Source organism: Diadema antillarum, unplaced genomic scaffold (assembly GCF_040938485.1).
Source record: "Diadema antillarum isolate AM-2024a unplaced genomic scaffold, OU_Dant_1.0 seq00000498_RagTag, whole genome shotgun sequence".
In the NCBI taxonomy this organism is placed as follows: domain Eukaryota; kingdom Metazoa; phylum Echinodermata; class Echinoidea; order Diadematoida; family Diadematidae; genus Diadema; species Diadema antillarum.
In genome coordinates, this window is record NW_027271457.1 from 4,689 (window position 1) to 30,000 (window position 25,312).

Sequence of the window (25,312 nt, forward strand, 5' to 3'; positions counted from 1 at the left end):
TGTACCTACTGCCCTGACTATTACTCGTGCATTGCACTCTGTGATAAAGTTGATTTTGTATTTATTTTTTTTTTTTGCACTGAGCCGGATCAGATGATCATCACATGCCTTTTTTGTTCTCATTTTATCTTATAAAGCCTTTGTATTAAAAAAGTAACATTCTTACTCTTGATCTGTACCCAAACAGACCTATTCAGGACTGATATGTACACACATGATGAACTGAATCTCTACATTATGTACTGTATTAATTCCACCATGCAAATGTACCGCCTTCAAGGAATATATTTAATGATCTAGACATGGGGTCCTAACGTGTATTTCCACTTTCGTTTCAGGCATTAAGTAGAGGGCGCCATTTACGGGCGTGATGCACAGCTCGGAGGCAGTGCGGACCTGCCTGGCTAATGAGCCGGTGTGGGCCCGTCCTGTCCCAACGAGGGAGCCCCATCCACCTTTTGCTGTCGACCGCCCAAGACCACAATCAGGTGAGGCTTATGCCTTCCTTCATTGTAGTTTAGGCCTACAGTAGGCCCTACATGATACAGGAATTCACTAAGAGGCAATACTGTATAGTGAGCAAAGAGTTACATGTGTGGACAGACACATGTGTTTGGTAATTGCATCTATTTACCCATACAAAACTAATTCCATTTTTGATAGAAATAAGCTTGATTTATACCCATAAGTAAGAATTAAAGGCAGAGAAAGGAAAGAAAAAAATAAGCCTTGATAACTTTGGATATTATAGATAGTATATCAGTGTATTTATTACAGGATCTACTGTATACATTGTATTTGAAGAGCTACTAGGATAACAAACTATACAGTAATTTCATAAACCATGTTTATAATATATTGCATCAATTTTCTTTTTTGGTACCTGATTGTAAAATTGTTTATTTATAATGTAGCATTTCTACAGTGGACTACTGTTATGACAAAGTCCGTGGAACCAGCAGTTTTTTTTTTTTCGTTATATCGAAATTTCGGTATAACCACACAACTAAACAATAAAAATACATAGAGCAGATAATGTTGCACCTTGAATTTTTACTTTGTTGTAACCAGAATTTTGTTATAATAAACCTTGTTGGTTATAACTTATAACAGGAGTGCACTGTATACTGAACAAATCTGTTGTCTTTTCACTTAAATGAGAGTATTTCAAACCAAATTTTTTTTTTCTTTTTATCGTTTCCAGCACCGATTCGGAGACCCACTGCACCCAACAGACCAATGTGGCGGGACTCGCGGTCGAAGGATGTCCCCAAACACCAGAGGAAATTTGTAGTGTCCCTACGCCATACTTCCAATGATAGTCAGCTGAGCAGAACGGCCCCATTTGCAGGTATAGTACAATACCAGACATACACTGTACCCCGTATGAGCACTGTAAATATTATAAAGTGCCTATTATAGAACGTTTGTTTACAAAAGTGGATGCATGGAACATGTAGACATGTACATTGTAGATGAATGTACACTGTATGTAAACATGGCATGCATTGCTGTATTTTAAGTGTAGTATTGCCGAAAGTGATTGAAAACAGGATGGATGTGTAAATAATCACTTGATAGCAGTACGAAGAATTTATCAAGCGATGATGGAGATACAAGAGGGAAGATCTTTTCTTTTTTTTTCTCAGACTTAACATTAATACAATTTGTAGTTAGTGGAACATTTGTACAAAGAAAATTTTGCATGATGCATTTGTTCTAGGAAAAAAAAAACACCAACAACAACACTACTTTCCTCAGTTAAAGTTTGCTGAGTGCCACAATTCCTGGAAGCTAGACATGAACACGTACTCAGTGTTGTACTAAAACTCACTGTTTTTTTTTTGTTTTTGTTTTTAATATTGCAAAGACCTTTTCTATTGGAAGCTTTAGGTATACATGATGTCCACATGGGAACTGGAAAATGCTTTTTCTGGCAGTGGCAAAAACTCTGAAGGATGCAAATGAGCCCTCTGAGGTTTGCATTCCTCCTGGAGGAAAATGTCGTCTCAATAAAAGTTCTCACTATGTGTGTTATGTTTGTCGTTTGTCATCCATCATAGCGAGAAGACTCGACACATTGAGCGCGGATGCCAGGATGCGGTCCGTGATCTATCCCCGCGTCGAGAATGGCCGAAAGGTCCTCCTCCCCGAATACAACTCATTCAGCGACCCCCACCTGACAGAATACTACGCGAGGAAGTTCGGGGTCTCGTTACCAAAGCCACCAACTGGAGTGAGTTTGTATTACACGTGTAGATCGCTACACCGTGCACTTGTACAGTGTATGTTGTTTTGAAGGACTTCCCTTCTTAACAAAAAGCAAGCAAGCAAACAAACAAGCTAACAAATAAAAACTAATGAGAAAGGAACAAAATATTTGTAGGCACCATTTGTTTTTAGGAGTAGTTTTGAATGAAATGAAGTATTCAAGGATAGAAAGATGCATTATTTGTATCCTATACTATAATACTCGAAGTTGTTGTTGTTGTCGCGGCCTTATTTATTTCCTGTTTTATTTCGGCGTTGCTGGTTTCTCTATCTCCTCCCGAGCCGTCGGCTCCGGGCAGTTGCGACCGGTGCCGTCGGCCGCATGAGAGTATCCTACATCGAATGGCGCGGGTTTCGTCCCCTCTCCGCCTCCGTGTCGACGTCGAGGACGAAAAAGAAAAATTAATTAGCTACATGCATAATGCATTTTTGTGCGTGACGAAAGAGCCGAGCGTTTCAATATTCACGGTACCTGCGCTGGCCTCCTGCTTTCTCGATCTTCCATCTTTTAGCTTGCAGAGACACTGGGGGATACTAAAGATGATGGTGCAGCGAAATCTCTGACATCTTCCGGCGGACGCGCACGCACACACACAATGTACCTCGCAGAACTCTATACACACTCTACACTGTGTGTATAGTTCTGTGATGTACCTTTGCCTCCGCCTGTTACGTGTACTGAATGTATTGACGATGGTTACACGAATCTGTGTGTGCGTGATATGGACTACAAGGGCATTTACGTACAGTTCGCCATTATTGGCGTCCCCAAATGAAAACAACGAACGTTGTTATGTAATTGTATTTTGCACAACTGCAGAATACTATATGCAGCTCAGGTACGTCATTTAGTTTGCTCGCCGTTTGCTCTCAAGTCCGGTGCCATTGTACGCAGACTGTTTAGGACGCGGCTAAATATATTTGCCGATCGTACCCTTACATATCAGATTACACGCGCAGCTGTGTCCATTCGTTTACTGCAGAGCTGCTGTAATCATACATATTCATAAGATGAGCGGACGTAGAGGAAAACCTCGCTTTGCCGACCGCCTATTTTTAAAATTGCAAGTGGAAATAGAATGTGTGGTTCTATGGTCTATCAAACCAAGTTTTGGTGACAAAAAAAGAGGGAGCAAATGAAGACGAATGCAGTGATGTATATATTCTTCTTTCTTTCATAACATGGGAAAATATTAAAGAAAAAAATACGAGGTCGTGAGAACCTACTCCCACGGGTGCCTATTAAACCTGATGACTATGAGCTCCCCCTCCCCAAATAATAACAATGATGATAATAATAATAATAATAATAATAATGATAAGGATAATGATAATAATGATATAATAATAACAATAATAGGAGCAATAATTGTAGGCCTAATATTAATTATGATAATGTACAATCTCAAGCAGATGTAGTTCTATATTAATATGATATATCAAGCCAAGTTTTGGTGATTAAAAACAAAAAGGAGGGAGCAAAATTATGAAGACGAAAATATCTTATTTTTCTCTCATAACGTGGGGAAAAGAAACATGAAAAAAAAAAACAAACACAAAACAAACCGGGGCCTTGAGACCAGCCGTGGATTCCCGCGGGTGCCCGCGTGGATGCAAGAGCAGGGGGTAATCAAAGTCATAGTGTTAATATCTTCCCGTTTCGACGGGAACAACCTGTGGGCAGAACTTTTGGGGAATCTCATTTGCGTTTTTGGTAATTTTTCCCTGAATGTTTTTGTTTTTTGCCCTGCGGAGGTGGAAATGTGTGTGTGCGTGAGGGGGGGGGGGGGGGAGGGGTGAGGAGCAACAAGACAACTGTTGGACTTCAACGGGTGCAAATAACCCCTCGAAACTCAAGTTCTATAATAAAAGCAAGTAGTGGCGGGAATGATCCCTACCAATGGACCGGATCGCCTGGCATATACTACAAAAATGTATTATAAAATTTCTGGGAAGGGTGGTCATTTAGAAGACAGCACAATTAACGAAAGAATGAGAAGACTTTTCTTTTTATTTCTTTCTTTCTAAATGTGCAAAATCGTATTATGAGAAAAAAAAATAAAACCCCTCAGACCCGTGGATTTCCACGGGTGCTGCTAGTTTTATTTCATAGTCATGCATCATGCCTAAATTTTGAGGTGAATGTTGTGTGACTCTCTAAAACTATTTACTTCCAAAGCATTCATTTCAATTTTTTGTCTGTTAAAGTAGATTTTTTTTTTTCTATGAAATCATTAAAATCTAGTATGGGAACACCAAAATGTGATTTGTGATAGCAGATGAATGACTGATGGTACATAGGTGTAGAAAATCAGAATCAGTGAGAAGTGTTCTCCTGTCAAGATGGCTGTAGAATGCCCTCCCCACTGCCCCCCCCCCCAAAAAAAAAAAAAAAAAAAAAAATATATATATATATATCATATATCTATATAAAATACAAAATACAAAATAAAATTCTGTTAACCTGTTGACGATGGGCTTATTTTGCTACAACATGCATTTCCCATAGACGCTTGCCTGAGTATACTCAGGACTCGTCCTCAATGGGTTATGATGTCATAGAATAAACTTATGTTCATATCCATATCTATTTTGTGATTCCTATTTCATCTTCCCCTCGCAGAGGCGACGTCCCCACAGCGCTGGCAGTAGAATGGGGTCTGGCAAGACGAAGTCTAACGTTCCAGAAGTGACCTATCAGGTCAAGGTTCAAACAGGCGATAAGAAGAATTGTGGCACCACAGCCAATGTAAGTACCCCATGTTTGAAAGTTTGTGTGTTTCATTATGTTGTACAGTGTAGCTCATATTGACACGGTGAGATACAAATTGTACATTTGTATGGGCACTCAAAAATTATACAGGAAATGAACAAAAGAGGTCAGTTTGCCATCATTTGCTGATATCAGCAATAATTATATCATATTGGGTGGCTATGAATGGGATACCAGGGAATATTGCACGAGTTAGGGCCAATGTTGCACGAATCGAAGATGAGTGCAATATTGACCCTAACGAGTGTAATATTCCCTGGTATTCCATGAATCAAGGCCATCCAATATAATTATTGTAATATAACCGGATTTCTCCAGTTATTGTGTGGGTTCTTTTTTGGGTAAGTTCGCGGACACCTCACGCAGACTCACAAGGATCACATCATATCGCATCATCACGTAGAGAAAGCATCAATAATTCACCGAGATGACAATCGAAGTGCGTGCGAAGAAGAACTTTATTACCGTACTCGCCAATCCGGCTACCCGTCAGGACCAGTCGCCTGACACGATGCACCACTGTATCGCCGCACGAATGGCCGATACACACAGCGTTACAAGACTTTAGTGTACAATACACTACAAAACCACGGGGGGACTCCGCGGACACGTCCGCCCCCGACGAGCGTCAGCTCACCACTCCTCGCTCCTTCTACCCGAGCGAGAGTATAACCACGTGCGACCCGTGACCCCCATCGAAACTCATACGGTCATGGGGTCACCGCACGCCCCCTACGTCCTAACCAGACGTACCAGAGACAGCAACTTCAGTGCTCTAACCTCATTTCATTACACAATTATCATCTATACAATCAAGTAAAGCAAGCATGAACTTCACAAAATTACCTGGCTTCTACTCGTCTTTGAAGTTGACTCGGCAGTCACATCCCAGCGCTGAAAAGGGGAAGCCCCTAAAACTGCATATGAAACAAACAACTAGCAAGATGTTTGCGCGCTTGTAAATTGTAACAAACTGACGCGCACTAGTAGCACGCTATTGCGCATTCAGCAAGCGCTCACGCAATAGACGAGACAGAATTGAATATGGTGTGATCTTGAACGGCGAGTAACAACGGTAGCCTATGGTGAATTAATACGTTGGCCTATGCGTTTCGTTCAATATGCTCTGATATTGAACGGTAAAAATTGAGCGGACTGCAATACGCGTTTTTAATGCGCCGCTAAAATGTCCAATATAGATGATAATGTAGCATACATCTGTATATCCCAAGAATATTTCATACTTACATACAATTGGAGCTGTTTTCGTGAATAGTTGAATTTGCATTTGTGGATGCCTGGCAAAAATGTACTTGATGTGCACGTAAACTCAAATGCAGAAAGTACACTTCAAATTGCTTTTGAATGTGCATAAATTTGACCCGGGAATGGATAGAAAATAGAAATATTACAAAATTTGTTTGTCTTATGCACAGCTTCCAGTCCATATTTTGAAATGAATAGGGAAAGCCAACTTGATTAGTTGGATCTCAGAATGCGATAAACTTATAAGGGCACAATTAATCACAAAGGGAACAATGTAAGTACTACAAGGAGGCAGTATGCTATAAACCAGGGGACAATATATAATATTCACTGGATAATATACCATCCTGGGGGCAATATAAACTTAAGATAATTAATCTTGGGACACCATACTGTAGATGCCATATATTTCTCAAGTTTAAATTTTTGCGAATCGGAAATTCCTGACGATTTCGTGAGTGGTTAAATTCGTGATCGTGGAGTCCTGTACTGAACGGAGAAGTGTACACGGGTGCGTCACATTCACGTTGGGATCAGAGTCAATATTGTGCGTGTCTTTAATTTCGGGAATGGCACCTGACCCGAGAAATTTGCGAAAATAAAAACCTTGCGAAATATTCGACGTATACAGTACCAGCCAGGAGGCTACATGTACATAGGCCTATTACTTAGGGGGCAATATAACGAAGCAAAGAAAGTGTGGTTAGCAACATAGAACTCAGTGTAATACCAAAATGTGCCCTTGATATCATTTGACAGAGCACATGGATGAGGAGTTGTCTGTTGTTTTTTCCCTCAATCTCCTCTTTCTTTTTATCATTTTTGTCTTCAGGTGACAATTCAGCTCAGGGGAACAAAAGGAAAAATGCCTAAGAGGAAACTGACGGCCACTCCACAGAAGAAGGCCAAGTCAAAGACAAACTCGGGCCTACCCGGGGTGAAATTCTCACGGAACTCCACGAAGACGTTCAAGCTGAAGAGCCACGACCTCGGTGACCTCAAGTCTCTCGTCGTTGAGGTAAAAATCACAAAACCTTCCTTACTTGTACAGGAGGTGACTCTCATTTTCAGATCTTTAAAATAGGGCTGAGTTGACTATGGTGCTTTGAGGGAAGATCTGTGGACCATTGGTACTGTATTCAGATTCTAACTTTCTGTCATTGACAAGGTTTTCTCTTACCTTCTTTGACATTTTGTATACTACTGAAGATAATTATGAATCAGTGTGTGGGTGGATTGGAAAGGGACACATTTGAGGATTTATCATACAGAAAGTAGATTGAGATGTAACACTTGTTTGGATTTCTTGTCGTTACATTGCTTGCATTTAGAAGTGCTACTCTCCAATTGTAGCTCTTAAAGATAATATAAAGTTTTGGTACCTCAAAAGTTTCCCTGAGTTTCCTTGTCTTAGTTTGTGTTTCAGGTTAAAGTACCTTTCATACAACTAACACTGTGAGATTACTCGCCCCAAAGTGCTCTCATGTCTTAATAATCATGCAATAATGGTTTCGTACCAGAGCAGAGCGGGCTCTGAAAAATTCGAACGAGCCGTTAGCTTGACTCGACGCGGTACCGCGACAATCAATATACACGTATCGTACGAAACCATTATTGCATGATTACTAAGACATGAGAGCACTTTGGGGCGAGTAAGTCTCACAGTGTTTGTTATATGAAAGGTACTTTAACCTGAAACACAAACTAAGACAAGGGAACTCGGGGAAACTTTTGAGGTACCAAAACTTTACATTATCTTTAAGTCACTCCTCCCAGCAATCTTTACCATGCACAACTCACATTTACAGACCATTGACATATTGGAAAAATATTTGATGCGAGTGCTAGAATATGACCTTACCACTTATTTTTGCTCTGATTTTATAATAATTATAATTATAATAATAATAACAATGATAATAATAATGATAATAATAATAATAATAGTAATAATAATAATAATAATAATAATAATTATAATAATAAATAACAATGTATGTATCAGCATAAATCATTAAAGAGACCTGCTAACGCTTTTCAAGTTAATACTCTGCATTTGATCTTTACCACGTCCCTGCTAACCTTTGACCTTTGCCTCTGATGTGACAGCATGATGGACTAGAGAAGAAGGATGGATGGTTCCTAGAGTCCATCGAAGTGACCCACATGCCCAGCAAGAAGTCCTGGATCTTCCCCTGTACCCAGTGGCTGTCCCTCTTTGAGAGTGACTGCCAGTTGAGCAGAGAGCTCAAGGCACTGGATGCCAAGAAGTACGGCAAGACAGGTGGGTTTAATATTCAAATTCATGAAATTCTTCCGTCGAACCAACACTTGCTATCGGGAGAAAGCTGGGTGCTTTAGTGGAGAAAACGCCTGTCTATCCTGCTCGAGTATCTACGCTCATGATTTTTTATCATGGCTACTACTAAAACACTGATCAATTCGGTGCTTATTTACATGGATGTAGGGCAATTTGTCAATCAGTTGCAAAGACAGGGGGTGCTCAACAAATTTCTGGAGAAAGAGGAAGTTTTCCTGGACAGGTTGCAGAGATATTTGTAAAATACTCAGTGAACGTTCTAACAGACTTGATTTATTTTGAATGAAACAAACATTGAATTATAGGCATGGGAAGGGGAAGGGTGTCCTGAAGACTAAATGACCTTCCCTCTTTTAGGACAGTGAAGAAGAGAGAAGAAAGGTTTCAGCCGATAACAAAAGATTATTATAATACTGAGTGAAAGTTTGTGAAAATTGGAAAGTCTGTTAAAAATTTAGAGTCTATGTCAAAGCCATTTTCCGGTCTCTCAGTGTTGGAACCCTTCAAAAATTAATGTAGTAAGTTATAATGTCATAAGTTCCTGAGATGAATTGATGGCATTCAATATTCATAAGCCCTTGACTTCATGCCATGTCATATCTTTCATTCATTATTACATTAACCTTTTATCCATTAAGTTTCTAAGGGTGAAGAAAAGCAAGCTTGCGCATAATTCAGGGCAATGATTTAGGGCAATCTGCCGATCAATCACAATAAGCCAGTTCGGAGATAGCTCATGTGCACATGGGTACAAATGACCTTTCATTTTTCTCAGTTGGTTAGGCACTTCACTCAATTCAAAGCAACATAATGCAGCAGCTTGCCCATCATACATTGTAGCAATTTATGGAACTCGTATTGATATAACTCACTTTGAAAATAATTTTATCCTGATCAGGGTTAATTCTAGACTAACACTCGACATTTCAGAATCATTCGTAGAGCCATACCTTTGCACCAAAAAAATCTATATTACATATTCCTCTGCTCTCTATGATATATTGAAGTCTATGAGGTGGTCACGATAACTGGAGACAGGAAAGGAGCGGGGACGGACGCCAACGTGTACATCACTCTGTTTGGACTCCGTGGCACCTCCAAGAAGATGCAGTTGGCGGGGAGACCGAATACGAACCCATTTGAGAGGGGGACGAGCGACATCTTCCAACTGACATGTAATAATGTTGGACCACTCAAGCGGATCAGGTGAGATAGATCTTTCTTTATCATGTTAAACCTCATTTTCTGAAGCTGTAACAGTACACTCTCTGTTGAAGTATATATTCTACACCCTATACATTTCAGATAATTATGAAATGTGATTATACTATACATACAATATGACCAAGAAAGGGCCATGAAGTTTGTTTGATTCTGTGTTGTTGTTGTTTTTTTTTTTGCAGAGGTAATACAATTATTACAGCAATAATGGGAACACACCTTGTGTGGTTCAGAGACTCAGAACAATTTTTAGACTGTCCTCATACATTAGCAAGACTTATCTGGATTAATCATGCATTTCTTGTGTCATGTTTTTTTCTTTGTAGTTTGTAAAACAAGTCTTTAAATTCTAAGAGAATCCTATCCAAACCATTGATCCCGTATAAAACTGTGAAACACTGAATAACAAAAAGACAAATCCAGCAAACCCTTGATTGTTTATCATCGCGTTTCTTTCTCTTCCTTCTGAGCAGAATCGAACATGACAACACAGGCTTTGCTGCAGGCTGGTTCCTGGAGCGGGTGGTGGTCACGGACACCAACAACCCAAAGCGGGGCAAGTTCTACTTCCCCTGCAACCAGTGGCTGGCCAAGGATGAGGCGGACGGGAAGATCAGCCGAGATCTGATCGGTAGCAGGGACCCCTTGGCTGTTAGGAAGAGTGAGTCATCTTTCTTGGGCTTTATGATACAGAAAGGGATTCGGGGATATTTTGTCTGGACACGCTACACAGCAAACTTGTTCAAAATGGATTGCCTGCTTGCTTTGAAGTGTAATGAGTCTAATTGTGTTTGCTGCCATCATGTGTTGAAGCAGAGACAGGTGATATTGCTACGTTGTCGCTGTGGCGACAAGACCCCGTATCTACAAAATGTCAAAAGTTCTAGAGAGCCAAAAAACATGGCGGCCGAAGCACTATAGCAAATGTGACATCCTTTCCTTTGATATGCCATGGTGGCTTCTTATTTGGGGTAAGACAGACGTTGGACAGGACATCACTTGACTGATTATTTGACTATAATCCAAAATAGTCATTTTCACCAAAAGGTATTGTCACCCCAGCGACGATATATTACAATATGTGTACATGTAGACCTACATGGTGCCAAATTGTGTATACTGATTTGTTCACAAAGTTTATTCCATAGCAATTTATTCTCACTTTGATGTCTAAATGTTTCTATCTGCACTTAAAGCATTGTAAACTCTCCATTGACATAAATAGCCAAGTGTGTATTGTTTAAAAACAGTGGTCAGTTCTTTCTTGAGGGTAGTATTGTAGTTTCTCCAGGCATAAAGCTACATATGTGTGGGTGCAGCAAAATGGATACAAGCACAAGAAATTTCTTTCAGAATTATTGACATGTACTGTTTGGGGCCTTTAGAATAAAAAGTTCTCATTGACACAATGCCTTCAAGCCAGAGAATTAATCCTGTTTGTGTTAACCTTATGTATATCAAGTTATAATTATGTCTTTTGTATCCACATCTCAGCACACAAATACAAGGTCCATGTGTTCACTGGTAATAAGAGGAATGCAGGCACGGATGCCAACGTCTTCATCACACTCTTTGGTGAGGGAGGCGACTCCGGGGAGCACAAACTGGACAACTCCAAGAATAACTTTGAGAGAGGAAGGTGAGTTGACAAATATCATTGTCATCATCATCTTTTTTCTTCTTCTTCTTCTTCTTCTTTGCCTTGAATGTGTATAAAAATGTTTTGGCTGAGATGCAACTGCTTCTCTTTTTCCAGGATTTACGGTGTAGTGGACCATTTGTTTGATCGTTTGCTAAAAGTACTGCAGGTTTCACAAATGTGACCCTGCACCTCAAAACAAACAAAAAGTTGCCAGACATGAATTTTTAGTTAAGACCATATTCTGAAAGAGCAGACTTTATGCTTTAAAATGATGTACATAACTCAAATCAAATGGACTCTCCTAACCTATCTAAATATTGGAAAGAAAGCACAAACTCAGAAAAAGTGTGAACTGAGAAAAGGGGCAATGAAGTACAGTGTATATTCAAGCGCCTAATCTTTACCGAACCGTGCTGGCTGTGCGATGAATGGGACAAAAAACAGGAAGTAAACCACCAGAGTAACAACAATGAAGGGATTATCAGATTAAACTGACAATAAGCATGCATCATTAACACATTCTGTCCATAATTAATGCGAACTCTCTAAGCAGTAGCACTATCCTTTCAAAAGTTATTAGAGTTGAAAGTGAAGAGTGTGGACAAGGTTTTTCAGAAATGAAAAAGGGATTCTAAAGACACACCTAATCACACTATTCTACCAAAAATGTTCGAGATAAACTGCTAAAAAACACACTTTCCTGCCCGTTTTGTGATACCAAATTTTAGCATAATGTAAAAGAAGACCCGCTCTTTCAGAAAATATGAAAAAGTCGAGTTCGGCTAGGTTGACCCATTTCACTTATTTTCAGTTCTCACGCAAAATCAGTGTGTGCGACTTTATGTTCGTTTTGAGGTGCACGGTCACAAATTGTTCTGAATATAATTTGATATACTGCTGGAGAGGTGCAATGCGTACATTACTGTGTGTGTGTTTTTTTTGTTTTTTTGTTTTTTTTTTCCACCCAAAGTACTCAGTTGTAGTCCTCAGAAAACTACTTGATATGTATGTTGGTATTCCTCTTGTTGTTGTTGTTTTTCTTTTGTATGTCCTACATTTCATATTTTTCTTGCCCTTCTTTGTACTTTTCCCTTTTGTTCTCTTTTCCATCAGTTCCTTCTCTTCCTGCATTCTCCTTCCACAGACTCCAACTCTCCTGCTTTCGATGGGAGATCTCCCGCCGGAAGCCCAATTTTGCAAAATCTCCCGTTCTCCCGCTTGAAATTTGATTTCTCCCGCCCTGGCTCAGTGTCTCCCTCATGAAATGATTTCTTACTTTATGTAATATTGCCATCGTATGTTGAAAAATAAGTGTTAGATAGCATGGAAGAGCATTTAGAACCCTAGAGCTGGACCCCGGCCGCGTGGAACTTCGCTCTCGTGATGTGCGCTTCGCGTACATCAAGTTGGAGTCACCCGTTTGCTAGGGGTTTGAGGCGGGAGATCAGAAGGTGCTTGGGGTTGGAGTCTCTGTCCTTCATGTTTTCTTTTTTTATCTTCATCATCTCCTCATTCTTCTCTTTCTATTCTTCTTTTATTCTTTCCTTTCTTTCTTCTTCCTCTCCTTTATGTCATCCTCCTTTCAGCTCTTGGTGAAGTCGCATGTGCATGCCATCTTATGTCCTCTGCTTTTCCCTTCCATCTTGACCAATCCTTAGTGGTAGCTCCAATATTATGTCTTCGTTCTTGTTTTCTGCTGCTCTTGCAGGGAAGATGAATTTGTGATAGATTCAATAGCCCTCGGTGAGCTGCGGAAGATCAGGATAGGCCACGACAATACGGGACCAGGTCCCGCCTGGTACCTAGACAAGGTAGGCAACACATACCCTTTAGGGCTAACTTTAGAACAAATTCATCTATGCCGGCTCAGCTCTGAGGCACAGAATTCTCTGAATTTTGAATTATGTGTTGTTTTTTTTTTGCATTGAAGCTGTACATTTAAAAACAAAATGTATTGAATGGACTAAGGTTAAATAGAATTCACATCAACACTTGATGCTGTCAACGTTATATAGTTAATATCCGTGTAGCCATCTGTGGGGGGGGGGGGGGGAGATGATGTAATGTAGACTACATTATACTTTGTTTGTTGTTTTGTAATATTTTTTTTGGCAGAACATGTCATGATTGTTTCTGTTGTGGGTACACACATCATAATTTAACCATGGTAACCTTGTTATTTTATGATTTGTTTGTTTGTTTGTATTTACATTGTGACATACCAAAATGTGAAGTGGAAGGGTTTCCTTTTAAATAATGTTCATACCTTAACCCTTTGTGAGCCCTGAATGCTGATTGGCAAATAACTACCATAGTATTGTACACAAAGTCCAAAGTCCTTGGCATGGAAAAGGTTAAACATGCGCTCCTGTGCACTCATTCTGTCAGATGATTACCTCACAGGGTCTCTTCTCTCACAGCAAGTGATCGTTTTTTGTGTTGATAATTATGATGTACGGTGTAAGGAAGGTACAGTCTGAAAGAAGACCAGCAGTCAGTTTGTATAGATGGCTACATGTTGATTAAGTCACCCAAGTGTGGTGCAAGGTTATTGCCACAGTATGTCTTCCGTGTCCAGCAACCACACCAATATTCTTATAAAACAATTAACAACTTGCACCTGTACTTTGTAGAAGGGTTAAACATGCACCCTGAGGTACTAGTGCTGCTGTACAAATGGATTTTTGTACTACTTGTTTATGACTAATTTTTTTGCGATTCGCCCGGTAAGAAGAGTTTCGCTTGTCTTTATTCTGCGCAATCAAGACAAGAAGTACTGGAACATATGGCATGCTAAAATATTTTCATGCTAGTTTCTGGTGGCACGAAATGCCCAAAAATGTCAACACCACAAAAATTTCAACTTTTACAGTATTGTGCTGGTTGCTTTCATCTCACGGTCTCCTTTGTGTTCTCACAACAGGTGATCATAGACAACTTGGAGCAGCAGACAACCTATGAGTTTCCCTGCGGTAGGTGGTTTGCCCGTGATGAGGACGATGGTCTGATCACAAGGGAGCTCTACTGTGGAGGTCAAGGGTCAAAAGGTAACAACATGTCAACCATCTTTTTTTTTCCTCTCTTTGATCCTCCTGTTGTGATTTCTAATCTTTTGTCAGGGTAGTCCATTCACCAATAAATAGTGGTCTTCCATGGAGCCCTGAATAATGTTGATGAACATATGTACATTAAATAGCAAAACGTATACAGAAGATGACATAACGTATATGCGAGAGGCTATAAAATACTGCAAGCAGAAATGGTTACTTTCAAATGAAAGCCAAGTGTCATCATGAAATCAAAGAAATTCTGTGTTTTTGAAGGTCATGTGTGGTACTTGTATTCATAGTGAAAATATAGAGAGTCTTTGACCAATATGATTACACAGACATGGATAGTCAAGATTTGATTTCTAATGGATGGAATGAGTAGGCCTCTGTACTGTGATACAATATAAAGATACATGAAGTCAGTCTCTATTTGTAACATACATTCTTAGACGAGTCATACATTTGCATTACCTTTTGCATAACGCCGATGGTGACAAGACCTTGTATCTGAAATGTTGGTGGAAATGACTTTTTTGGATTAATGGCCAAATAATCAGTTTAATAAGTGATGTCCTGTCCAAATCCTAGCTGTCTTACCCTAAAAATGAAGCCATCATGGCATGTCTGAGGAAAGGCTATCCCATTGGCTCTAGTGCTTTAGCTGCCATGTTTTTGGCTCTCCTGATCATTTGACATTTTGTAGATACGATGTCTTGTCGCCCCAGCGCGATAAACTTTCTGTAAATATCACTCAAAAAGATTACCTCCAACTAATTGATTAAGTTTTTTATATTCTCCAGGAATACCTTATGAGATCCGTGTGACCACCAGCGATAAGAGGCATGCTGGGACGGATGCCCGTGTCTATGTCGTCATGTACGGCGGCAAGGACGGGGAGGAGACTAGTGGCAAGATCTGGCTGGAGGGCAGCTTCGAGCGAGGGCGCACTGCCATCTGCGCGGCGGAGATCGGCACCGCGCTCAGCCCCCTGTCCAAGATTGACATTGGGCATGACAACGCAGGTCCAGGTGCAGGATGGCACTTGGATAGGGTGAGGGCATATTGTATACAATAAAATATCAAAGCATTGATGATGCCTGGGTCCATGCCAGCTGGGTATGATGAAATTGACTTTTTGTTGCTGAATTGTTGTAACAGGGTCCCGTTTGAGAATTATTTTAAGAAGAGATGGCAATGTGCTAAACCAACTGTCATGCAGTACTTTTAAGCATCAATTTGCACATCTGCAAAACATCATCCCTGAGTGAGAGCCCTGCTCCAGCTCAGCAACAATGAGAAAAAAAAAAGTCATGCTGAAAAAAGAGACTTGTTTTGGTCATTTACTTGACAACCAGTCAATACCCATGCTGAGATATGATTTTTTTTTAAAGGGAACTGAGGAATTTTACTCTTTATGAAAGCAAAAGCAATAGTGTAGTACTGGAAACTTATGACAACTTTGAAATAGCTACATATAGTGGAATGAAACAGTGTATGAAGCTTTTATGAAGCTAAATAGGATCTACTGAGTACCAATTTACATCATGCATTATTTGGGATAGATCTGAAACTGGATTGAGATGCTTATGACATAAAAATTAATGTCCCATTGATATCATGCTTAACATTGGTGAGAACATCATTTCAAGCAGTGTTCAAACACTATTTAATGGTGACTGATTTGAGATTAGAGACAAGTTCCCATGACAACCGCATCACTCCCAACAGGTTGTCATCGACTGCCCCGCAGCGGGCGTGGAGCAGACCTTCTTGTGCAACCAGTGGTTGGCTGATGATGAAGGAGACGGGAGAATTGAGAGGACGCTGTATGAGACTAAGTCAATGAGGAAGACGAAAGGGAAACGTGAGTAAAGCAACTATAAAAACTAGAGAAGCGCTCATAGAGCTCAGACCTTTGCCAAGCAGCTTACTTCCAACTATACACACACAGAGACTCCAACCCCAAGCACCTTCTGATCGGGAGATTCTCCCTTCTGAAACCCCTAGCAAACGAGAGACTCCAATTTGATGTGCGCGAAGTTCCTTCCTCTAGGGTTCTAAACGCTCTCTTGTGCTATCTAAGGCTTATTTTTTCAACATACAATGATATTAAGTAAGAAATCATTTCAAGTGGGCGACACAGAGCCAGGGCGGGAGAAATTAAATCTCAAGTGGGAGAACGGGAGATTTTGCAAAAAAAGGGTTTTTTCGGCGGGAGATCTCCCGTCGAAAACGGGAGAGTTGGAGTCTCTGCACACATGCAGAAAATCGCCCAATTTCCCAATTGGATGTACAAGTAGAAGCCTTAATTTGTTTTTGTCAGTTTCCAGTTGCGTGATGCCTCACTCAAGCTGCAGAGCATGCACTTAACAGTGATATGCAAACCAAAAAAGCAAACAAAAAAAAATGTTCAACTTTAACTCCTTAGTTCATTGACCTTATTTGCCCCCAAAATTAAAAACCCTTCAAAATTTCATAAAAATTGCATGATCAGTACAAAAATTGAATCATGTGTTCATTGTGTCATTATTGACATCTCGTTCAAGTTCCATCCAAGTGTGATCAAAACTTTTTGAGATATTTTACAATCAAACAAAACAAACAAACCAAAGCTGAAAAAAACACGTTTCAACCTCCTTCCTTGGCAACATCTTTGTCAACATTTGAAATGTTAACGTTGAAACGGATGGGGGTCTTGAAAGCTGCACATTTCTATTGCCAGGTGAATTTACAATCAATCTTCTTTATTTCATTCGTTTATTTGTTTATCACTATTTTGTTTACTTGGGATGATATTCCTCTATGTACCGGTAATGCATTCTTCCCTTTTCAACCTGTGATATTGTTTCGTTAAATTCAGGGTCTGTCTGGAATGTGACTGTACACACTAGCGACGTCGGCAATGCTGGGACTGACGCCAAGGTCTTCATGTGTCTCTATGGTGACAAGGGGAAGTCGGACGAGCTGGAACTGGAGAGCCGGAGTGACACCTTCGAGCGCGGCGCCGCGGACACCTTCAAGGTGGAGCTGTCGCCAGTGGGCAAACCGTTTAAACTACGGGTGTGGCACGACAACGGTGGCCGCGGTCCCGGCTGGCATCTCGACAAGGTGGGTGCAGGGATTTTTTTTTGCACACTTGTGGTCTTGAATATATGAAGTATGCCTGTTCTCTTCATGTTCCCAACAAAGAGTGTTCGTATGTATACACAAAAAGGCACATGTGGGACTGAACAGCTGTTGGAGTCCATTTTTATGCCTCCGCAACGAAGTGGCCGGAGGCATTATGTTTTCGGGTCGTCCGTCCGTCCGTCCGTCCGTCCGTACGTCCGTCCGTCCCGTTTTGTTTTTGTCGATATCTCAAGAACCGTGTGGTGGTTTTACATCAAACTTGGTATGAGGGTATATCCTTGGGGGATAATACTTTGTGTGGATTTTAGGGTCACAGGGTCAAAGGTCAAAGGTCACAGGTTATTTTGTGAAAAAAATTGAAATTTCATGTTTTTCTCCATATCTCGCAAATGGTTCAAGGTATCTTCATGAAACTTAGTATATATGCTTGTACCGATGGGCAGTGATTATCTAGGGAAGTTGGGGGTCATGGGTCAAAGGTCAGGGGGTCAAAGGTCAAGGTCAACTCCTCAAAATATCACTACTTTCCTTATTAAAATGCAGTATGCCTGAAGGTTTTTTTTTTTAAAACTTGATGTATGGCATGTATTACCCAATATATATTTTTGGGGAAGTTTCTTGCCAAAAGGTCAAAGGTCAAAAGGTCAAAGGTCAAGTGAAAGTGCTAAATAGCACTTTTTCCTCCATATCTTGAAAGTAACTCAAGGTATCATCATGAAACTTACATATTTATGCATGTTCAACCTAACAGTGATTCTCTTTGGAACTGTGAGGTCAAAGGTCAAAGGCCAGGTTTAGATAATGTCATTTAATATTTTGCCAATTGTGTGAAACTGTCATCACACATTGTCAAGACATTGTACTATAGACCTATTAGGAGAACCATGCATTATGGCGGAGGCATATCAGTAGCCGTAGCGATATATCTAGTTTCGTGTTGTTACCTTCAGTTGGAGAAACAGTGATATTCAGGATAAATATGTGTGTATACATGTATGGTCTTACAGTGTATCTGTAGATTTCACATATTGCAAATGACAGATTAGCTCAAATGTCATGTTCGGGACTAGGTAGGCATGTTCTTATTTGGTATTTCCTTTGTAACAGGAACAAAGCATAGACAGCATTTCATCGTATTTACAGGTAACTTCATATAAGCTGTTGTGGTATGAGCTTAGACATTTTCATCTCTTACAGTGCGGAAACAATAATTAAGAATGTGATTTACTGTTTTCCATTGCCTAATACTGTCAGAATGAAGGTGCCATAGAGGCATTTATACAGCTGAATGTCAGACTTGCTACAGAAATTGCAGTAATCTCAAGTTTCACATAGAAATATAGTGCACAGAATGATTTGTGGAAGGAAGAATTACACTGACATAGTCCACTTAACTTAAGTGTGAATGTCTAAAAAGCGTGTGGATGCTGCAATGTTCTTACATACAATTGTACTCTTCCCACTGCTGCCAACCAACCCAGATCGTGATGGAGAGCGTATCGTCGGGCAAGACCTACGTGTTTCCATGCCAACGGTGGCTCGCCAGAGACGAGGATGATGGTGAAATCATCCGAGAGCTGCCAGCCACGGGGGACACCATCAAGAAGCCGCTACCCGGTAAGAAACGCCGTGAATCAGTAGCATAACTCTAAGTTATACTTGACAATTCTTGCTGTTAGGTGTACATGTCACGTCCAGTAGTTGGAGCGAAAACAAACAGGTTGCCCGTATATAGATTTGTGTGGAGCGTGAGCATCCAGCATGCAGTGTATGCAAGCAGTGTGTGAAACTATTGTGGTGGTATAGAGCACGCAGTATTATTAAGGGCATTCACAAACTTGGACCGCCGACATTAAGAATCCTCGTTCTACCATACACTTCTGTGATTTGTCAATAAACTTTCTTGCAACTATCAGAAATGTTAGTTTACCATAAAGATTGACCATATGTGATGGCTTCATGGAATTCAAAGTCGATCGTGGAAAAAAAAAAACCCAGATAATTTCATCTCAAATGCACGCTGATCGACGGACTAAAACACTACTCATGGGTTTTTTTTTCTCCAACTGCTACTCCTTGTGACCGTGTGTCACGCACAGACCTCATGTCCAACCGTAGGAATAGGCTGTAGTCTTTCCATGGACAGAATGTGGTGTTTCAGTCACATTGTGTGAATCTTACCACCCTTACAACACTGATAGCCTCATACATTGAGAAGCAATGAGGAAAGTGAAAATAAGTGTAAAAAGTATTTTTATTTAAGACTTCACAAGTTCCCATCTGAAACAGAAGGAACAAAATATTGCTCCATTTCACTTGCAACATAGAAATCTAGAAATCTGTCTCCAATGCAAGCTTTGCTTCTTTGTACTGGTACGTGTAAAACGCTCACTTCATCAAGCTGCATGTATCTGCCAAATTTGTGACAATGATAATAGTGTTTCAGTCGCTTTCCTTGTATAGTTACAGTGTATCATTACAATTCGTTTTATGATGTAAACATATCTGTATAATTTGTATTGTTGATATAATGGTTATTGTTTGCTATTGTCACTTGCATCAACAGTATCATTGTTTTGAAACTATGATGTTCTCCCATCCCTTTCTGTTAGAGAAAAAAAAAAGAGATGAAAAATAAAGTATGATCTATTTTTATAACATAATTTCACCGTAATTTCTGTGATACATCTCAACAGTGGTCAAGTACCAGGTGTCGGTGCATACGGGGGACAAGTTTGGTGCAGGCACGGACGCCAACGTCTTCTGCGTGCTGTTTGGAGAGCTTGGCGACACAGGAGAACGGCCGCTGCTGAAATCCTCGACCAATCGTAACAAGTTTGAGAGGAGAGGGGTGAGTCTACACGCTACAGATTCTCTCATTAATGTGCAATATGGCCATGAATACTTGAACACACACATTTTGGGTGTTCTTGTCTTAAATTGTAAACTGCAAATGCAGAAATTGTTACAGTACAATATTTTATGCATATATTGCTCTACTTTTGGTTTGTGCGAATTCTAAAACACGCGAAAAAAATTTCACAGTTTTGTCTGCACAGTCTGAAGGGGTTGACAATTGCGCAGCGCAAATTCAGGAACTCGCGGATATGTTTTTGAGTCGCCCAGCATGAAAGATTAATCACACAAAAACATGTAGTTTACAGTATTGATCATTAAAATTCTTACACTCAAGTGTCAGTGACCAATCAGTTGTTGTGCATTGTTGACAGGTACACCAATTAGCCTTGTGCATCATCCAAAGTAAACATACAGGAAAAAAAAAAAAAAGATATTTATCTGCCATTCTGCTCTCTGGTCCAAACCTTTTTTTTGAAGCGTAATTATGAAATACTAAAATTTTGTTGCGTTCCATATCTGATGCCACGCTTTTTTTCTCTCTCTTTTTATTTCTTCTTCATTTGGTATATCATCTCACATAAAAAATGTTTGCTGTCTGTCCAGTTTATCCATTACTTGAATTCTTTGAAGAATTTATTTTACCAATTATGCTCTTGGGTTAAAACAACATGCTGCTTGTAATGCAATAATACTGTCAAAAAAACAAACAAACAAACAAGATAAGCTAGTTAATCTTTACTTGCTACGTTTGTAGCACTGCACTTTAAATCTCAGCTTCTTCTTTTTTTTTTTTCTACTACTGACGGTGCATTTCATCCCTAGTTTTATACCCTGAAGTTCAGATTGTAAAAACAACGACAACAAATGTTATTCATGGTATCTTGTACATTTCTCTTCCCCTTTTCTCTCTCGTTGACATGCTTATTTCTGAATCCCCCTTTGGTTCCAATTTGCTCTAGGCGGTAAGTCATTGATAAAGAGAATGATATGCTACGTATGTTTCAGGTGTCCTGATTGTCACTTCTATCTAATATTGCACCTGTCCAGGCAAGACACTAAACAGTATTTGAGTTGCTAACCAGACATGATTATGTTTACATATTCTTGCCCCCTCCTAATCCAGAGATGTCATGTGGCCCACGAGAAGAACAGATAGTTATAACAAATAAAAATTAGAGGGAATACAAAGAAAAAATGAACCTGAAAGGAATCCTTTTGGGCTCTTGCACTGGCTGTGGTAGAGTTTTCTGTTGATATTAGAAACTTCAGCACATTAACAATGGTAAATATACAATGAGGTATATGAAGTTATTTTCTTTTTCTCTAATACCAACTTGCTGTAAACCATACATTAGTTGTAGATATAACAATCAAATGAGATGGAGTTAGTATGTGTACTATAAAGTGTAATTGTAATTTTATGTGTGTGTGTGTGTGTGTCTGTGTGTGTGTGTTTTTATTTCTTTGCTTGTTTAGTTTTTGTTTTTAATATGTACTTTAGTTTGTTGTCCTGGCTTTAATAGAGCTCAAGAATGGAAGTAAGCAATTTTTGAATTTTTGTAAAAGATCAACAGATGTTTTAAAAAAAAGCATGCCTTGTACTAGATGTTTGTTCAGCAAAATCTGCTATTAGGGCAGACAGTGGTATGGTATAGTGTACAGTGTACCTACTCTGAAGTACCGTTGACTCCTGTTATAACAAAGCCCTTGGGACCGGCAGGGTTTTTTAGTTATATTAAAATTTTGCTATAACCAAACAAATGTACGATATAGAGCTGAAAATGTTGGGACCTGATTTTTTTATACCGTTGTAAGCGGAATTTTGTTGTAATCATTTTTGTTATAACAGGAGTGCACTTTACATGTACATGTATGTGCAGTTTTATGCTTCATGGATCACCAAATTTTGCATGGAAACAAAAACAAAAAAGTTTACAGTCATTGAACGGAAGCTAATGCAGTGTCTTACTCTAGCTGCTGTCTACTGTATGTACTGGCACAAGTGGTATTGTGATGGTAAAATATGATCTTGTGATGTACAGTAGAATGACTGCTTTGTATATGCTGCAACCATGCTCCAAAAGAAAGCAAAAAAAAAAAAGATGAATATGCAGTCTTGTGAAGAGGCTAATACGTGACTTGTCTCTGCACCTGCTTGCTCTACCAGGAAGAGGAGGAGGGTGAGGCTAGCAAAGATTCAGTTTTACCGACAGACAATGGCACTGGTGGGACTAAGGTGATATTTGCATGATATTTATCCCAATCACTGCATAACCACTGAAGTGCAAACCAAATCTTCACTATTAAAATGCAGCAGGTATCACTTTCGCCTCCTGTTTGTTTATGCGCACACGAATACATTCATAGATAGTTCACATTGACATTTCTATGAATGCCCAGTAAAATTAGTTAGCTCTTGTAGTTCTAACCGAGGTAAAGTGTATTATACTCTTCAATTTTACCATCCAATCCAGACTTCGTTTAGTTGCTTGTAATGATCCCAATCCCATGCTTTCATTAGCAGTGTGGCACACTAATTCAAAATGGCGCACAACTTTTGTTCTCAATCCTGAAATTATATTTCAGTATGTGCTTAATAGCACTCGACTCTGTTTCATTGGCCAAAAGTTTATTCAAGTTATATGCCTTGTGGGGATTTTACTCCCTCTTCCATGCTCAGACAGAGCAGGGAAAACATTGAAGTTGACTCAAAAGTTTGCCCCCAAATAATAATCTCCAGGATCATGTTGGTAATTTTCATGAATCTGTATTTGTTTTAATAAAATGCCTTTCATTTGTCTCTTTTCTTTGGAGAGAGGACTTCCTAAAGATAGAATTGTGTCATTCTTTGTCATTTAAAGAGGAAGACCAGTATCCAACTTTTGGGTTTTACTGTGACCTTAAAGGCATAATTTACCATTCGCAGATGAAACCAAAACCCAGCATTAGTGCTTTAAAATCGTTCTACAATGTCAGTTAGGGATAGAAACAACCAATGTAAAAAATTAAACAAGTATAATTGATGTTAAGTACTTTAATGTGAACAATAGTTATAATAAAAATGTTTCCAGACTCAACCGTCTACAGTTATGTTTTAGGCTTTATTGCAAAAATCTTATATGGTAGGATGTTTTGTGGTACAACTGAGCTACACATTCATCAAAAGTGATATCTTGAACATTTTAAAATCACTGCTCCCAAAGGTAAACAGGACCTTTAAACTCCGTAGCGAATTAACTGCTGCAGATATTTTTGATTCAGTTCTTCCAAGAGTTCTATTGACATGTGCAATTTCTCAGTGTAGACCAGGCTTCATCGATTTGGTCAAGCCCTCATCACATTCCAGAATATTTTCCTGTTTGTATTTTTTTTTAAATGTTGCTTTGCAAAGAAGCTTGCACTCTTTTTGTCTTTTTTGCCCCATGCCATTTATATATGTGGTTGTGAATGAATAATATGGGTGGATGCAAGCAGTAGAACTGTAAAGAAAACAAAAAGCAATTGAAGAGTTTGTTTGCAAAAACCGATAAGTCCATTTTTGAAGAATTTGAAGTATGGTCTCTGTCATAAAGTACAAAATAATACCTTTTGAATGATATATTGGTCACTACATATAAAGGTATATTTTTGAAGTTATGGTCAATAGAAGCAAAAATTTTCTTATTATTCTCTTTTAATATTTTTCTTGACCTTTAATCGCACATATCTCCATTTGACAAATATGGACTTATCGGTTTTTGCAAACAAACTCTTCAATTGTTCCATTTATCACATCACTCCATGTGAATAGACACTGCATGTGATCATTTGTGATTATTATATTTGAAAGCTTATTCAGTTTCAGTTCATTTGTTTCATTCAGTTTATTTGTGGGGATGATATCCATTACTTTGCTGAGATGTACATGATTTAAGATTAAGATTTAAGATTAAAGATTTGAATTTCATCTTTTCAAACAGTTGTATGGGGGTCATTCTGATACATACTTTAATACAGATGTATGTATGTTAAAAGCCTTACAATCGTAGCGAGTGGTTTGTGCGGCATGGAGATGACAACACGCTGCCTCCCCCCCCCCCCCCCCATTCTGTATCAAATGTCGGGACACCGATTGAGAATAGCGTTGGCTCAATAGGTCAGCGAACACCACAGAGACTAAAAATCACCTGACCCAAAATGGCTGTCCGAGCCACGCGAGCTTCGAATGGACGCACACTCTCAGTGCGCATGAGCATAAAGAGAGGCCAAAAGAGCCACCCGTCTTCTGGCCTCTCTCCTCCGATCACCGCAGCTCGCGGTCACAATGTTTGTGAATGATGTGTACACACATACACAGACAGACACACACTTGTCTCAGTGGCGGCATTGTCCCGCACGTTTTGATATGGATATAGCACCGAGTCTGGCATTGCGCAATTGCATGCACAAACTTTGGTCGTTCGGGAGTTTACGAAATAACGTGTACCATTAGGGATGAGGATCATCCAACATTAAGTACGCTCCAGTCATGCTTTAAAAAAGATGAAATTAATTGGTAGGCCTATAAAATATATTTGTATATCAGCGGAACAATTTAGTGCTGAAGTGAGAAAAAGAAAAGCCACGACAAGTGCTGCCTTGTATGTAAGGTATGCATGTAATTCTATATTTAGAGTGCACTAACATTCACTATTAATTGGTTTTCATAGGATTTTTTGCACAAATAGATAATTGTGTTGCTACTGATAATTGCTGTGATCTGTGTGATTTTAAGGAAATGTCTTGGGAAAATTCTAGGGAAT

General features: G+C 39.5%; 1 protein-coding gene across 1 annotated transcript in view; it reads left to right on the forward strand.

The window, feature by feature from the left end:
• Window positions 1-370: 370 nt before the first annotated feature.
• The window catches only part of LOC139733830 (lipoxygenase homology domain-containing protein 1-like), a 61,576-nt gene continuing 36,634 nt past the window's right edge, over window positions 371-25,312 (forward strand). Inside the window, exons 1-17 of the mRNA XM_071644636.1 lie at window positions 371-488; window positions 1,205-1,351; window positions 2,064-2,236; window positions 4,895-5,020; window positions 7,143-7,328; window positions 8,420-8,594; window positions 9,638-9,836; window positions 10,325-10,512; window positions 11,346-11,490; window positions 13,202-13,304; window positions 14,417-14,540; window positions 15,344-15,594; window positions 16,272-16,407; window positions 17,404-17,651; window positions 19,154-19,289; window positions 20,369-20,523; window positions 21,491-21,493. Coding sequence (XP_071500737.1) covers window positions 371-488; window positions 1,205-1,351; window positions 2,064-2,236; window positions 4,895-5,020; window positions 7,143-7,328; window positions 8,420-8,594; window positions 9,638-9,836; window positions 10,325-10,512; window positions 11,346-11,490; window positions 13,202-13,304; window positions 14,417-14,540; window positions 15,344-15,594; window positions 16,272-16,407; window positions 17,404-17,651; window positions 19,154-19,289; window positions 20,369-20,523; window positions 21,491-21,493 — 2,613 coding nt within the window. The remainder of the gene's footprint in view (window positions 489-1,204; window positions 1,352-2,063; window positions 2,237-4,894; window positions 5,021-7,142; window positions 7,329-8,419; window positions 8,595-9,637; window positions 9,837-10,324; window positions 10,513-11,345; window positions 11,491-13,201; window positions 13,305-14,416; window positions 14,541-15,343; window positions 15,595-16,271; window positions 16,408-17,403; window positions 17,652-19,153; window positions 19,290-20,368; window positions 20,524-21,490; window positions 21,494-25,312) is intronic.